The 16,860-nt window shown below is 49.1% G+C and overlaps 1 protein-coding gene across 10 annotated transcripts in view; it reads left to right on the top strand.

The window, feature by feature from the left end:
* The window catches only part of NAV1 (neuron navigator 1), a 326,822-nt gene that overhangs the window by 92,197 nt on the left and 217,765 nt on the right, over positions 1-16,860 (top strand). For all 10 annotated transcript variants that reach the window (XM_064273409.1, XM_064273406.1, XM_064273405.1 and 7 more), the window contains exon 2: positions 12,533-13,286. In XM_064273409.1, coding sequence (XP_064129479.1) covers positions 12,565-13,286 — 722 coding nt within the window. In that variant the 5' untranslated portion in view covers positions 12,533-12,564. The remainder of the gene's footprint in view (positions 1-12,532; positions 13,287-16,860) is intronic.

Here is a 16,860-nt window from a genome sequence, read left to right as displayed (position 1 = left end):
GAAATGCGTGTGTGTGTTTGAGAAAGTGTGAGAGTGAAAATGTATGTGAATGTGTGTGAGTGTTGCATGAATGTGTGTCAGTGAGTGTGTCTGTGTCAGTGTGTGGGTGCGGTGTTGTTTGCCGCAGGGGTGCTGAGGAAGCAGCATAAGTCACCTGCTTCCTGTGGCATCAGGGACACAACGCTCTGTTTCCTGAGTGTGGTTCAGCTGCCAGGACCAGGCTGGGCCTCTGACCAGAAGTGAAGCCCATGCTGCAGGCTGGTCCTGGGAGGAACTGTCAGAGTTTCAAGGGCAGAGACGGCATATGGCAGGTGGAGTAAGAAACTTGCAGGAAGGTCTGACTGTGGACAGGGGTTCTGTCGGTGGCTTCTGGGCCCCTGGAGGTCGTTCTGTCCTCCCTTCTCTCTCTGAATAGGCTGCCCCTAAGCCAGCCTCATATAGTTAGAAGGATCTCCGTGAGAAGAGATCTCCCCCGTCTGTCTTACTCACCCATGCCATGGTCTTCAGTGTGTTCATTTTGGAAACTCAGCCTGAAGTCTAACTTTGTTTACCCTCCCCCCCAACCTCAATCCCATACAAATTGGCTGTCTTGTTCATACTCAGATAAAAATAGAAATGTAGGTTAGAGGTGAATCCCTCTGGTGACACTGTGTGTGCTCCTCTGACTGGAATGGGTGACAAAAGATGCTCGTGGGAAATTTGGGATAGAACGGAGGAGAGAGAGAGATGCTGTCCTGACCATAATAAAGTGCTGTCCTGACCGCAATAAAACCCATTGCCGTGGAGCCCATTCCAACTCACACTGACCCTATAGGACAGAGTAGAACTGCCGCACAGGGTTTCCAAGGCTGTAAATCTTTACAGAAGTAGACTGCCACATCTTTCTCCGGCAGAGCAGCTAATGGGTTCGAACCACTGACCTTCTGGTTAGCAGCTGAGCACTTAACCACTGTACCACCAGGGCTCTTTGACTTAATAATAACTAACATTTATTGACTGTTTATTCTGGGCCAGGTGCTCTCTTACATGGTTTTCTTATATAGCTCACTTAGTCTTTGTAACAGCCCTAAAAGACAGATATTATTTTTATTATTTCCCTCCACCGATCTGTCAATGAGTCCTACTGGGGTGGCTTGTGTGTTGCTGTGATTCTGGAAGCTCTGACATAGGTAAGTCAAATACCAGCAGGGTCACCTCTAGTGGACAAGTTTCATCAGAGCTTCCAGACTAAGACAGATTAGGAAGAAGGGCCTGGCAATTTATTTCCCTATATTTGAAAATTAACAAATGAAAACCTTATGGATCACAAGAGAACATTGTTTTACATAGTGCTGGAAGATGAGCCTCCCTAGGTTGAAAAAAACAAAACAAAATGAAAAAAAAAAAACCAAGCCCCTTGCCGCCAAGTTGACTCTGACTCATAGATACCCTACAGGACACAGTAGAACTGCCCCATTGGGTTTCCAAGGAGCAGCTTGTGGATTCGAACTGCCGACCTTTTGGTTAGCAGCCAAATGTTTAACCACTGTGCCACCAATACACAGTGACCGTAACAATGGACCCAAGCTTACCAATGACAGTGAAGATGGCACAGGATCAGGCAGCATTTCATTCTGTTGTATGTGAGGTCGCCATGAGTTGGAGCTGACTCGGTGACAACTGACAACATTATTGTCTCTATTTTACAAATGAGGAAACAGGCCCAAAGAGGTTAGGCAACACGGTAGGAGCTGGCAGTGCAGGATTTGGACTGGGAGTGGGGGGCGGGATTTGGGCTCCAGGCCTCTGCTCCGAACCAGCCCAATGGGAGTGCCCTGTCTGTACCCCGTGCTGCAGTCAAGGATACCCCAGACCTTTACCGTGAGTGATCCTGCTGTTTTCCTCACCTTCTTCCTCAGAAGCTAGATTTTTCCTCCCTATTTTGCAGCTGGTAAACAAAACACCAGGAAAGAGAAACTGTTTGCCCAAACTCGCTCAGCTCATGATGGAATCCCTTGCACTGCATCCAGGAGTCTCACCATCCAGGACTTGGTTTTTTTTTTTTAGCTTATTTACCCTCTTGATGCTGGGGCTTAAATGTTTTGACCTTTTTGAAATGTGCATCCTAACCGCATTCACAGAATGCAGACGTGGCCCTTTTAACGGGCTCACTGCAGGAGGAGCTGTCCTATCAGCACCACGGCCGCCGCCCCACGCGCCCCGCCCACCTCGGCAGCCTCTCTGGGTGCTTCAAGGGCAGACTGGGCGGTGCAGATCCCGGCTGGGAATCGTGAGCCCAGCCAGTCCTCCAGACCTGGGAGCCCGAATGCAGTGTCCACTTTCCCAGCCTTCACCCTGCCCCCGGCCCCGCTGATCAGAGGGAGTCTGCGCTTGTGCTCTCACCAACTTCTGAGCTGGAGTGAAATATTCATAGGACCAAAAATACCTCCTAGCACTAGGGCTTTGGAGGCATTGAGCCAACAACCTCCATTTGTCCTGATGGGGCCTGGAGCCAGAATGAGTGGAGGCTGGAATGCTGGGAGGCTGGGGATGACGGGGAGTCAGGGCTTGGGCTGGGATTCAGGCTGTAAAGTAAACAGCACAACAGGGTGGTTATAAGCACAGTCTCTGGAGCTCCATCTTCTCAGTCCACATACTGGCTCTGCCACTCACTAGCCGTGTGATGGTGAGCAAGTTCCTTAGCCTTGCTGTGCTTCAGTGTCCTTGTCTCTGAGGCAGGGATGATAATGATAGCAACCACACACAGGGCAATTGCAAGTTAATATAGGTGAACCCTTAGACCAGTGCCTGGCCTTCAGTCAGCAAATACAGCTGATTATGTGTTTGATTTAAAAAATGAAATAAAGCACCAGGGTGAGGCTGCGAGAGCAGACAGCTGGCGTATAGACTGGAAACGGAAGTGTGGACCAGGTGGAAATTCATGTTGGGTGTGGGCTCTCTACCATGTTGGGGCTGGGACTGTGCCACCCTAACAGCCCACCAAACTCTCAACTCACCTGCTGTCCACCGAACTATCCCAAGTGGTGTCCTCAAATTTGGCTCCATCCCTTTTGGGAGGAGGGGCAGCTATTCTCATTAACACAATGGCTGCCTTTCTTGAGTACCTACTATGTGCCAAACACCATGCTAGGTGGTTTTCATTTAATCTTTACAAAATCCTATTACAACTTATTGCAGATGAGAACGTTGGGTTCAGAAAAGTTAAATAGCTTGTCTAAAGGCACATAGCAAGAAGCAGCAGAGTGAGGATTTGAACCCCAATCTTGCTGACTGCAAAGGCTTTACTCTTTCCACTATGCATTTTCAAACTGTCTCGTTTCCTGCCCCTTCTATTGGTGTTCTCATATCCAGCATGGTCAGTGTTTTTCCTGTTGCAGCTGCAGGTTTCTGCTCCAGGTCTTGTGAATGCTCTGGTCCTCCTCTGCTCTGCAGGAGAGCCAGGCAGTTCAGCCTATATCCCTGGGCACTTGGGATGGGGGGACACTTGATAAAGAAGGCCCTTTGTCCTTGTGATAATAGTAATATCACCACTTGCTGAGTCCTTATTATGGGCCAGGCACTGTTTAAGCATTTTACATGTATTAACCATAGTCATGTGTCGCATAATGTCCGTTTGGGCACCATCCAACCACATATACATCTGTGGTCATACATATATATATACACACACACACAAATATATATATATATATATATACCATTTGATTCTTTATTAGAACACTTTAAATTCGTGTTTACAAATATTTAACACAGGGGAAAAAAAACCACTCCATCATTCTTAACGGGAAGCGTAGAAGCAGGACCTATAAGAACAGGGGTTCAAGACAGGGCTTCCATTTTAACCTCTGTGTAGCTCCCACCCTGGGGCATGAACTAATGTGAAAGCTTGATAACCTAGACCTATGCAGTGTCCAGAGCTTGCTGGGTGCCAGCTTCCAGGGCAAAGCCCTTCTCTGAACTTCATACCGTGGTGCTGGTGGTAATACTCGGCCAAGTTCATGATCATCTTGGCTACATCCTTCTGGTAATAAGGCCACCCAAATATCAAGATTTTGGCCTCAACTTTGGGGTCCACCCGACTCACACAGAGAATGATCTGTGACACATATTCAACATGTGGGATATGCTGTCCACCCAGGTCAAAGATCACTTCCACCAGCCGTGCCTCCAGGTGAACGCTATGTGGTATATAATATGGTGTTCCCACAAGATGCAAATCACGTAACGTCCTATTTCACAGAACGTATTGTGGACGTTAAGTGACGCATGACGGTAATTTGCTTTTCACAGTAACCCTGTGTGGTAGGTCCTAGTCTCAGCCTCATGTTACAGATGAAGAAAGCCAGAGTTTATGGGATTTGCCTAAGGTCAAACCATTAGCAAGTAGCAGAGCCAAGCTTTGAACTTAGGCACTTTGGCTCTGGGAGTTTATTCTCTAACCACCACATCACGCAAAGAAGGTTGGGAGTTTGATCATCAAATCCACAGTTCTGAGACACCTCAAACCACCAAGCCCCTGACCCTGCTGCTGCCTCTTCCTTGAAGCCTTTCCAGATCTCGCCTCACTGAAAGACTGACACACACATCCCCGTAGTATTCTCTCAACGCACATCACACAAGCTGCTTGCAATGAGTGTGGATGTGTTTCTTCCCCGCCAGATTGTTAGCTCCATGAGAGCAGAACCTGAGTCTCAGCCTTCATGATTGCCCTAGCACCTGGCACGTGGAAGGTGCTCAGCCAAGCTGTGTGGTTGTTGGGCAAAGGGATCCTCCCGTGAATCATTTTGTAAGTGCAATTATCTTTGGTAATGGGGAGTACTAACTCTCTAATGAAGGAGCCCTGGTTGCACAATGGTTAAGTGCTTGGCTGTTAACTGAAGGTTGGTGGTTCGAACCCATCAGCTGCTCTGTGGAAGAAAGACTTGGCAATCTGCTCCTGTAAAGATTACAGCATTTGATGCATTGAACACTGGTGACCGAAGACCAGATGAGTTGTGGAATGACACCAAGGACATCATACATGAAGAAAGCAAGAGGTCACTGAAAAGACAGGAAAGAAAGAAAAGACCGGAAAGAAAGAAAAGACCAAGACGGATGTCGGAGGAGACTCTGAAATTTGCTCTCAAATGTCGAGCAGCTAAAGCAAAAGGAAGAATTGATGAAGTAAAATAACTGAACAGAAGATTTCAAAGGGCAGCTCAAGAAGACAAAGTAAAGTACTACAATGACATGTGCAAAGAGCTGGAGATGGAAAACCAAAAGGGAAGAACGTGCTCGGAGTTTCTCAAGCTGAAAGAACTGAAGAAAAAATTCAAGCCTCAAGTTGCAATAGTGAAGGATTCTATGGGGAAAATATTAAATGATGCAGGAAGCATCAAAAGAAGATGGAAGGAATACAGAGAGTCATTACACCAAAAAGAATGAGTTGATGTTCAACCATTTCAAGAGGTAGCATATGATCAGGAACCGATGGTACTGAAGGAAAAAGTCCAACCTGCTCTGAAGCTATTGGTGAAAAACAAGGCTCTAGGAATTGATGGAATATCAATTGAGATGTTTCAACAAACAGATGCAGCGCTGGAGGTGCTCACTCGTCTATGCCAAGAAATATGGAAGACAGCTTCCTGGCCAACTGACTAGAAGAGATCCATATTTATGCCTATTCCCAAGAAAGGTGATCCAACTGAATGTGGAAATTATTGAACAATATCATTAATATCACATGCAAGCAAAATTTTGCTGAAGATCATTCAAAAATGGCTGTAGCAGTGTATCAACAGGGAACTGCCAGAAATTCAGGCTGGATTCAGAAGAGGACGTGGAACCAGGGATATCATTGCTGATGTCAGATGGATCCTGGCTGAAAGCAGAGACTACCAGAAGGAAGTTTACCTGTGTTTTATTGACTATGCAAAGGCATTCAACTGTGTGGATCATAACAAATTACGGGTAACATTGCGATGGAAATTCCAGAACACTTAATTGTGCTCATGAGGAACCTTTACATAGATCAAGAGGCGGTTGTTCGGACAGAACAAGGGGATACTGATTGGTTTAAAGTCAGGGAAGGTGTGTGTCAGGGTTGTATTCTTTCACCATACCTATTCAATCTGTATGCTGAGCAAATAATCTGAGAAGCTGGACTATACGAAGAAGAACGGGGCATCAGGATTGGAGGAAGACTCATTAACAACCTGAGTTATGCAGATGACACAACCTTGCTTGCTGAAAGTGAAGAGGAGTTGAAGCACTTACTAATGAAGGTCAAAGACCACAGCCTTCAGTATGGATTGCACCTCAACATAAAGAAAACAAAAATCCTCACAACTGGACCAATGAGCAACATCAAGATAAATGGAGAAAAGATTGAAGTTGTCAAGGACTTCATTTTACTTGGATCCACAATCAAGACCCATGGAAGCAGCAGTCAAGAAATCAAAAGACGCATTGCATTGGGTAAATCAGCTGCAAAGGACCTCTTTAAAGTGTTGAAGAGCAAAGATGTCACCTGGAAGACTAAGGTGCACCTGACCCAAGCCATAGTATTTTCAATCGCATCACATGCATGTAAAAGCTAGACAATGAATAAGGAAGACCAAAGAAGAATTGATGCCTTTGAATTGTGGTGTTGGCGAAGAATATTGAATATACCGTGGACTGCCAGAAGAATGAATAAATCTGTCTTGGAAGTACAACCAGAATGCTCCTTAGAAGCAAGGATGGCGGGACTACGTCTTACATGCTTTGGACATGTTGTCAGGAGGGATCAGTCTCTGGAGAAGGATATCATGCTTGGCAAAGTACAGGGTCAGCAGAAAAGAGGAAGACCCTCAATGCGGTGGATTGACACAGTGGCTGCAGCGATGGGGTCAAGCAGAACAACGATTGTAAGGATGGCGCAGGACCGGGCAGTGTTTCCTTCTGTTGTGCACAGGATCACTATGAGTCAGAACTGACTCAACGGCACCTAACAACAACAACAACAACAAGGATTACAGCCAAGAAAACCCTATGGGGACAGTTCTACCCTCAGAATCAACTCGACGGCACACAATGACAATAATAACTCTCTAATGTAACTTATTGAAGACAGGGATCCTAGGATGAAGGAACTAAGGAGCACTTGAGACCCTGTTTCTGAATCTGTTCACAATGGTTAAGTGAAATTTCAGTTCAAGATGCTTAGAAGGAAGAGGAACAAAGAGTATGCTTGGAGGTAGCAGATCTGGTAGAATCCCCGATCTATACACACGTATACACACAAACGCACATGTACACACAACATGCACGCACACACGTGCATGGTCACGTAAGAACTGGACTCCTTGGTTCCATTCCCAGCTCCACCCCCAAACTTCTGTCCTTGACACATTGTGAAGGTATAACAAAGGGTAATCAGTACTGAGAACCAAGCTGTTTGGCTTGAACAGAGCCCTGTCCAAAAGAGAGATAGACTGTCCTGCTTCTCTGGGACATTTCCCTCTAATAGAGCCAGGAGTTTGGGGACCATTACAGCCAACCCTGCTCATCGCAGCAGGCCAAACATTCTCCAGACGTTACCTTATTCAGCCTGCTCAGGACATGAGGCTGTGGGAGCATGGCAGCAGAAAGAATCATCTTCATTTTGAGAAGGAGTCACTGTGCCCCAGAGCAAGGATGAAGTCTCCCAAATCATTTGGCCCATTAAGAATGCAGATTGGGTACCGTGGCCAACAGGCATCTGACTAGGGCCTGGGAGAGATCGCCTGGGCAGGGGCCTCACCCTTGAGCTTTGGAGGCTGAGTGCCCATGGGTCTCAGCTGCGAGGCCAATCCCCCACAGACATTCTCTCCTCTTCCTTCTACACCCACCCCCCAGCTCCCAGTAGCCCCAGAGTCTTCCTCTTGAATCCCAGGTGTGCTACCTCCTCCCGCCCCCCCCCCCCCCATTCATGCTGCCTACAGTCTCACACACCGCAATGCTCCGGCACCACCCTGGGCCCCAGGACTGCTAAGGCAAATGGGATATGAGCGGCACAGGGAAATTGGCTAGATCTAGGAGTGTTGAGGAGGTGAAGAGAGGCCTCCCCATAGCTGCCTGTGCCTGATTTTTTTCTCTTCTGGTTTTCAAAATCCAAAAACCGGGCTTAGCCTCCCTTTTCCTGTTCCTCCAACTCAGGGGACCATGAAGGCTGGAGCGTCCAGGCTTGAGGCTGGACATGCATTTGGTTGCTGTGGCCAAGGGGTCCACGCTTGGGCCTCAGAGTCCTCCCTACCTGTATTTGGATCACAGCCCCACCACTGTCCACTGGTGTGTGCCCTTGGGAAGCTCACTTAACTTCCTCAGAGTCATTTTCCTTATCTGTGAAATGGCATAATAAAACCTACCTTGTGAGGATTAAAATACAGTCTCAACAAAAGGGAGATATGTGACCACGTCTAGGGCAGAGGGATGTGCTGGCTGTCCTATGAGACCCCTTTCAGCTCTTAAGATGCTGAGTGTCTATGGATTCCTATCTGACAGCAAACCTGGAAAGCTCTTTGTGCCCCTTTCCCACTTTATTTGGGGGGCTATCTTCCACTTCCGCAAGTGTGGCCTCATTCTCCCAGGCCTCCACCCAGGGCAGGGTTGTCACACCCCACGCCCGTCCTGCCCCTGTCTAGGTGAGGCTGTCCTCTGGGCAGGAGAGAGCAGGGCCCCAACTGCAGTGGAGAGGGCGGGATGGGGCTCCTGTGACCTATCACGGGATGTTTTTAAATCTTCTTCCCATTGAGCGTTTGAAAAAATGATGATGGAGTAAAAGCAACTGCGTCTGCTCCATTAGCAAGTGAGAGAGAAGTGGCCTCAGGGTTGGAAACCTGGCCAGCCCTAGCTGTAGGGACTAGGCGGCTGAGCCTGAGGTGCAGGCCTGTCCAGGCAGAGCTGGGAGCTGGGGGTGCATCAGGACCATGTGGGTGAGTTGGGCCCCTGGGGGACCCTGGGCAGCACACCCTGGTGGAAGAGCGGCCCCCAGGAGAGACGCAGGTGAACCGAGATGCTGTTATGGGTTCTCTCACAGTGTAGCTCCTGGGGGGTGGTCTGAGGGGCCTCATTGGCTTTGGTCCCCACACTGGGAGTTGGTGGGCGCTGGGGTTGAGCGGAGAAGCAGAGGTGGGGCCGTGTGGCACTGCACCGGCACGGGAGAGCTGACCTAGGAATGCCAAAGGCCCCAGGGCATGGCTGCAGGGTGTTCAAGGCCCTCCTCTGAGTGGCCAGCTGGTTCACTTAGCTGGTTGATGCACGGTCCGGCTCTGTGCTGGAGGCCAAAGTCAGCAGCTCAGGCCCCACATGAGCAGGCCCACACGTGAGCCTCTGGTCCTGCTCAGCATTGTCACAGATACATGTGGCATATCACTAGAGGAGTGGATGGGGGAGGAAGGATGACAGAGTAAGCCCACCCTCACCTCTAGTAGGGGAGAAGGCTGAGTGCAGGACCTGAAAGCACGCTAAAGCATGGTGTTTTCTTGTCTGAAAAACTCCCTGTTTCTCCACCTGACTGCAGATTCTGGGATTGATCCTACCCTCATTTTGCAGACTGGGCATGGAGAGGTGAAATACTTTACTCAGTTCTCACTGTTGCAGGTAGTACCTCCTTGGCACCCTCTGAGATCCATTTATGATGGTACTTCCCGGTCCCTCGTGTGGGGCTGTCCTTGATATGATGGGGCCGAGGGCAGGCAAAGGGTGACACAGTGGCCCTTCAGTCTGTGGCCTGGTGGGTACCATGGATGGGGAAGGGAGTAGGAGTCAGGCAATCCTTGCATATTATCCTCTAGGTCCAGGCGAGGGGCAGCCCCTGGCCGGAAGGGGGGGCGGGAAGCAAGCTGCTTGTGGTCCCCTGAACATACGCACGTGCCTTTGCCACCCTTCTCTGCTGGGGAGGGAGAGGTTGCATTAAGCCAGTGGCCATCAAGCTGATTCCAGTTCGTGGCGACCCCACGTGTGTCAGGGTAGAGCTGTGCTCCACAGAGATTTCAGAGCCTGATTTTTCAGAATTAGATTGTCAGGGCTTTCTTCTGAGGCACCTCTGAGTAAACTTGAACCTCCAACCTTTAGGTAGCAGCCCACACATTAACTGTGCCACCCAGGGACTCCAGCTCATCCAATAGTGGTATCCCAGTCATTAAAGTACAAATTAGAGGAAAGGGGAGGGGGCCAGAGGACTGTTCTTTCTCATGGAAATTATTTCATCTGTCAGTAGAGCAATCCTGTAAGCCCTGGGCCATTTCAAGCTGTAGTTTTGTAAATCCATCAGTGCTCAGGGGTCTACCCTGACTTCTTATAGTCTAGCCTGTAAGTGATGCGGGACCACAGAGTCAAAGGCCAAGGAGAGGTCAGCAAAAGCCGTAAACAATCCCGTTGTTGCTGACAACTTTCCAGGTATCCCAGTGGTTTGGGGTGGGCTGGCCACACTTCTGTTTCTATTTTCTCTGTCTAGAGTGTCCTTTGTCCCCATCTTCATCCAACTCCAGTTTACTCTTAGAGAATCAATTTGGGTATTTTCCTTGTACCTAAATCTTTGCCTCCATCTTTAATCATTTCCCCAGGACAGATTTCTAGGTGTGGCAACGTATCAGGGCCCTGTACTCTTACCAATACGGGATAGTATAATTTTTTTTTTTAACGGTAAATGTGATAGCACCAACCGATAGCCCATTGTTATTTAATTTGCATTTCTTTGATTGCTAATGAAGCCTTTTGCTGTTTACTTTTTTGACTAATTATAGTTATTTCCTGAATTTCCTGTTCGAGTCTTTTGTCTTTCCTCTCACTAGGTGTTTGCTTTGTATTCTTGCTTTTTATTATAGCTCCTATGTGTAAAGGTATTTGCTTCTTGTCTCTCATACATGTTGCAAGTATTTTTATAGTTCGTTGATGCCTTGAACCTTTTGTAAGGGTTTTTTGTTCACACAGAGTTTTTAACTTTTATGCACTCAGACCTATCAGTGTTTTCTTTTATGATTTCTGCCTTTGCTCTGGTGTTTAGAAAGGGCTTTCCCACCACAGAATTACAGAAACATTCATGTATATGCTCTTCAAATTCTTTTATGATTTCATTTTTTTACATTTAACTGTTTATCTGGAATTGATTACAAGTTCTTTGTAAACTGCCTCAAATTCCCTTTGAAATGAAAGTGATTAATGGAGCCATTAATTCATTAATTAACATGGCAGGAAGAGGAGGCTGGTGGAAGGGGAGACGTTGAAGATACAGGAGAGAGATGGGATAATTAATGGAACAAGGTCCTAAAAGAGAAGGTGTGAAGTCTTGGGGCACGGGGTGCAGGAATAGAAGTCTCCCTTGAACGATAGGTGGAGACTCCGTCTCTGATACTAGAGGAGAGCGGTCAGGAGGTGATAGAGGTCTGTTTTGCAAGAGCAGGAGGTGGGTAAGGAACGAGCAGGAGAGGAAGGCTGTGAGCCAGGTGCCCAATCTCCAGCGACTGTGGGGGTAGGGTGACTGTGGGGAGGTGGGGGAGACCAGGAGAGATGGCATCAATGAGGATGACCAGAGAATGGTATGAGCCAGGTGGTAGCAGTCTCAAAGAGAGGGGCTTATGATTGGGGAGAGTTGTGATTGGACCCCCAACTTAGGGCACAGTGAGATGCGGAAGAATATTATACTCCACTAGAGAGGTGGCCCTGGGAGCACAGTGCTTAAGAACTTGGCCGCTGACCAAATGATTGGCAGTTGAAGTCCACCAGCCACTCCTTGGAAACTCTACGGGGCAGTACTACTCTGTCCTGTAGGGTCGACATGAGTCAGAATGGGTCGTCGACATGAGTCGGAATCTACTCAATGGCAACAGGTGAGGGGTGTGAGGGAGGTGAAAATGGGGGGTGGGGAGACAGGAGTCAGGTAAAATGGCCAGTGGAGGGGAGATGAGGATTAAGGGAGTTTATTTACTGTGTGTGTGCTGGGGCATTCTGGAGTCAGGGAACAATGAAAGAGGGAGGGGCCTGCAGGAAGGAGAGTCTATCACCCATAAAGGGACAGGAAAGGAATCAAGAAAAGTTACACTACCCTGTTGTACCTAATCCAACCCATTGCTGTCGAGTTCTGACTCATAGTGACCCTGTAGGACAGAGTAGAGCTGCCCCATAGAGTTTCCGAGGAGTGGCTAGTGGATTCAAACTGCCGACCTTGTAGCATGCCGCAGCTCTTAACCACTGTGCCACCAGGGCTCCCCCCATTGTACAGCGCATTGCATTTTACACAGCACGCTCACCTATGTGCTTGCATCTGAGCCTCACAACGGGCTTTCAGAGCAAAGAGGTAAAGGGATGTGCCCAGAGTTGGGCAGGCAGCCAGTGACCACGTCGGGTTGTAAACCCAGGAGTCCCGATGCCCAGCCTGTGCTCATGTCTCCCCACGTCATCTTTATATGCCCAGGGACAGGAGCTTGGGCACTGATTCATGTAAAGGGCTTCATGTAAACGGCTGCTGGTAGTAAAGGACAAGCCACAGGCTAGCCAGTGCCTAATGGTTTTCTTCTCTCCTCTCTCTCTGCAGGACAGTAATCCTTGTCTTTGGCCTTGCTGACCATGAATGGGATGGCCAATGTGAACTCTGCCAGCCGCCCCCACTATGCCTCCTCCATCCCTGTGCCCCGAGCTTCTTCCCAGACCAGGATTCATACACCGGGCGCTTCTCCCCAGCTGCGGCCGCGCCAGGCTGGCCTGGCCCTCAGCCCCCAGAGAGCGGCCTCCCCAAGACTGGGCAAGGCAGCAGGCCCTTCCAGAAACTCCTCTCCTCGGGCCTCTCGGGGCAGAGGCTCCCCCAAGGCTGCTGGGGCAGTGAGGGAGTCAGCTGAGGGTGGTGAAGGCCTCTCTGGCTCCCCATGGAGCAGCCCCAGGGTAACCCCGAAAGCAGCCCTCCCCAGCTGGGCTGGGCCCAGAAGAGCTGGGGAGACACAGAGCAGCCAGGGCAAGAAGAAGAAGGCCCAGGAAGGGATTCCGATCTGCCAGGCCCGGGGCAGGAGCCCATCCCGCACAAGCTCTCATGGAGAAACCCAAATACCAGCAGCTCCTATAGGTCGAAAGCCTCCTAACTGCCCAGGAAAAGACCAAAAAGATGTAAACTTCAGAAGTTCTGGGATCCCCAGGCCCTTAGAGCATGATGAGGGGGCCGCTTCTGGGGCTTCTTCTCCAGTCAGCAGCCCAGTGCAGAGCAAACGGCCCTCCCCGGCCCCAGGGACCATTAGCTTCTCTTCCGTTCATCAGCAGAGTCAACCAGTCACAGCCACAGTGGCCCCCTTCCAGTACAGGTGAGCTGCGAGGAGCAGGCAGGGAGGGAGGAGGGGAGATTGGTGCTGGGACCCAGGGGCAAGCCAGAGAGGAGAGGGGCCTTGATGATGAGAAGCTAGGCAAAGGGCACAAGTAGAGGAGACCAGGGTCCCAGGGTGGACAAGTTAGACAAGATGAGGCCTGCTAAGTTGGGGCTTTGGAGAGCTAAGATGGCATTGGGAACATAAAAGGGGAACCTGGGTCCAATCTCTGGGGACTCCACCACAAGCAGAGGCTCAAAAGGAGGGCACCCCCCAGAAATTTACTCAGCAACAGAAGCTTGGGCACAGATATGTTGAAGAGTTTCTTCTGCTGCTCTCTGAGAAATGAGCACATTCTGGTATTGTGGATGCTTATGTGCAGAGGGAGGAGGTAGGTCTGTCTGGCAGAACTCACCTGGGATGTTTGCCACCACAGTGAGTTAGGCTAACGCTTGGGCACCGCAGTTCATAGTACAGTTCACGTGAGCAAAACGTTAAATGTTCCTCTTAGGCGCTCCCGTAATGATACAGTAACACATGCTACACATGCTCTCTCTCCCTCTCCCTCTCTTTGTCCAGTTATCATATTTCTTTATGCATATTTGTATATGTGCCTGGCACAGCCAGGGCCATCATTAATGCTTCTTGAATGGATAGATAGATGTTGCCGCCCTGGACGGTGGTGGCGGGGCAGTATTCAGTACAACACAGTCAACAAGCCAGTCTCTCCAGCCTCCTTCAGAAATGGCAAATCAAGTGCTGCGAAAAACAAACACTTCAGTCAGCTAGGCTTTTTTAAAGAAAAATATAACTCGTTATTAAAATGACCACATTAAGTAAACTAAATTTCAATGACTAATTATTACCCGGCTAAGACATGCCCAAGTGCAAATTAAGCACCTTCCCGACTAAACTCTCCATGGTTTTTAGTTTTTGTTATGCTAACGCAGGAGGAGACTAGCACTCACATTTGCGTGTAGAAATGCTTTGCATTGCTCTCGGGACACTGGGGGTCTCTGAGGCCTCACAGTGGCCTGAGTAAGGAAAAAACAAAACACTAGGAGCTTTAACCTTTGCGAGAAGCAACAGCGTGACTTGGCCTCTGAAACATCTAACACTAACTTCTACTACAGTAACAGACATCTGGGGTCCCGGACAAGGAAGGTAATAGTCCCACTGTAGTCTACAGGAGCTAAGGCCTCATTTAGAGTGTTACATTCTGTTAGAAACGCTATGTTTTAAAAGGACAATGACACACAAAAACACATTTAGAGAAGGGCTGACAGGTTGATGAGGGATCCAGAAAAGGTGTTGTAAGAATGATTAAAGGAACTGAACAAGTTTGTTTTGGAAGAGGAAGGCTTGGGGAGGATCTGAGAACAGTTTTCAAATATTTGAAGGGCTGTCATGTTGTAAGATGAATTAGATTTACTTGGTGCAGCTCCAGAGAACTGAGTCAGCATCATGGTGGTTAGAAGCTAGTTTGAGACAGATTTGAGGCTCAACAGGAAGAACTTTCCAACAACTAAAGAGGTTTACAAATTGAATGTAAGGTCGTGAGCTCCCCGTTACTGGAAGAATTCTAGCTGACTCCATGACCAAAGCAAGCTCTTGCCTGGGTCATCCCAGGCTCTCAAAGCATGTGTTCAGCGTGACTGTACTGCCCATAAAGTGTGCCCGTGCCCCTTTTCCTGAAGGGCAGCTCACTTCTGTCCCTTGTGACCTTCTTCACTTAGATTCTGAGGCTGATGAGAGAACTCAAGGAAGCAGAAATATAGGGCAGGCCTTCCTCTGAATGGCCTTTTTCCTCTTAGTAAAATGCTTCCCTGATGACTCTGACTTTCTTCTCCTACCTGATTTCCTTCATTTTGAATTCATTCTTTGGGTAAAAGTGTTTCGGCATCAAACTGTTTAAGCTTTTCCGTTATCCACCCTACAAGTCCCCTGGCATATTTAGAACCTGACATTTTTCCAAAGAGGTCAGAGCTTTTTCCTCTGAACATCTCAGCGTAATGTCTCCTTAATTCAACAAATACTTCTTGCATGTTTGCATTTTAAGCAGAAATGGGAATGTGTCCCACCGTCTCATTGGGGATTTTCTTTACCCCACCTCCTAGGCCCTGCCCTTTTCAGGCTTTGGATTAGGGTTGCAGGTAGGGTCATGGCTTAGACAAGGGTAAGTTAGGACTAAAGACACTGTGAGACCAGACGTTGCAGGGAGACGGGTGGGAGCCCAGCACCCCCAACCAGGCCTGGAGCTGCTGCCATAGGCAGCTCTGCCTAGGGCCAAGCTGGGCCACCCTGTCAAGCCTCCTAGCCAAGGAGGTGCCATCTGCTGCCTAGAAGCCATAGACATCCCATTTTCCTGGAAGTCTGCCCCCTCCCTGGTACCTTGGCCTCTGCAAAGGCTCAGTGGAACAGAAGCAGAGATTGCCATGTTCTCTCCCGCCTCCAGCCTGCTGGGGCCTGACCTGCTCCTCCAGAGAGCGCATCTGCCAGCCATCCCCACCCCCCATCTCTTTTCAAGGGTCTGGATATGGTCCTGCCCAGTGAAGCTCAGCTTCCACCTCTCCTCTGAGCCATCCACCACTCCTTCTGGGTACCCCTGCGTACTGCACCCAAAAAGGCCCACATGCCCCTCGGTCTGCTCTCCAAGCCTCTGGTCTCACCCATCATTTCCCTCAGATCCTCAGCCTCATTTTCTGTGCTTTCCTGGAAAAGGGCTACCGCAGCTTCTCCATGGCTGTACCTGCTATTTTCTAAGTGCCATGTGTTTTCTTTCCCTGGCAGTTCTGTCCTTCCCTCCTTGAGCAGACCTTTAGTAGGACTTCAGTGAGGGGGTAGGGTTAATGGTGTCGGCATTGTGGGGTTATTGGTGCCACCGCCATGGTTTTCTTCTATCTGCTTCAACCTCTCTCTGACTTCCAGCACAGGCAGTATGTCCCTGATGGCTGGGAGGCGATGGGAAACATGTGGTCTAGCTGTGTTTAGGGAGGTGGGCGTCCTGGCCGACCCACCTTGTTTGTGAAGTCTTCTGCTGGAGGAGGGTATGAATAAACACGCAGAGCAGACCGAGGCTAGAGAGTTAAAGACTGCCTTCCCGATGTTCCTAGGGTTGGAGTTCCCGTATGGCTGACACAACTAGGCACCCCCCCACCCCCCGTGCATCATAATAATGGCAGCAACAGTCACGACAGCAAACTGCTTTTACTTCTAAGCGATAGGCTACTAACCAAGAGGTTGGCAGTTCAAATGCACCCAGCCGCTCCCTGGGGAAAAGAGCTGGTGATCTGCTCCCGTAAATATGAAAACCAGTTACCGTCGAGTTGATTCCAACTTATTGTGACCCTATAGGACAGAGTAAAACTGCCCTATAGGGTTTCCAAGGCTGTAATCTTTACGGAAACAGGCTGCCACATCTTTCTCCTGCAGAGCGGCTGGCGGGTTCTCACCACCAACCTTTCGGTTAGCAGCTGAGCACTCAGCCACTGAGCAGGGCTCCTTAGTCCCATGAAGATTACAGCCTAGAAATCCCTATGGGGCAGTTCTGCGTGTCACATGGGGTCGCTATGGG

Source organism: Loxodonta africana, chromosome 20 (assembly GCF_030014295.1).
Source record: "Loxodonta africana isolate mLoxAfr1 chromosome 20, mLoxAfr1.hap2, whole genome shotgun sequence".
NCBI lineage: Eukaryota > Metazoa > Chordata > Mammalia > Proboscidea > Elephantidae > Loxodonta > Loxodonta africana.
The sequence above is the reverse complement of the archived record's forward strand: the minus strand, read 5'-3'. Positions and strand labels throughout refer to the sequence as shown.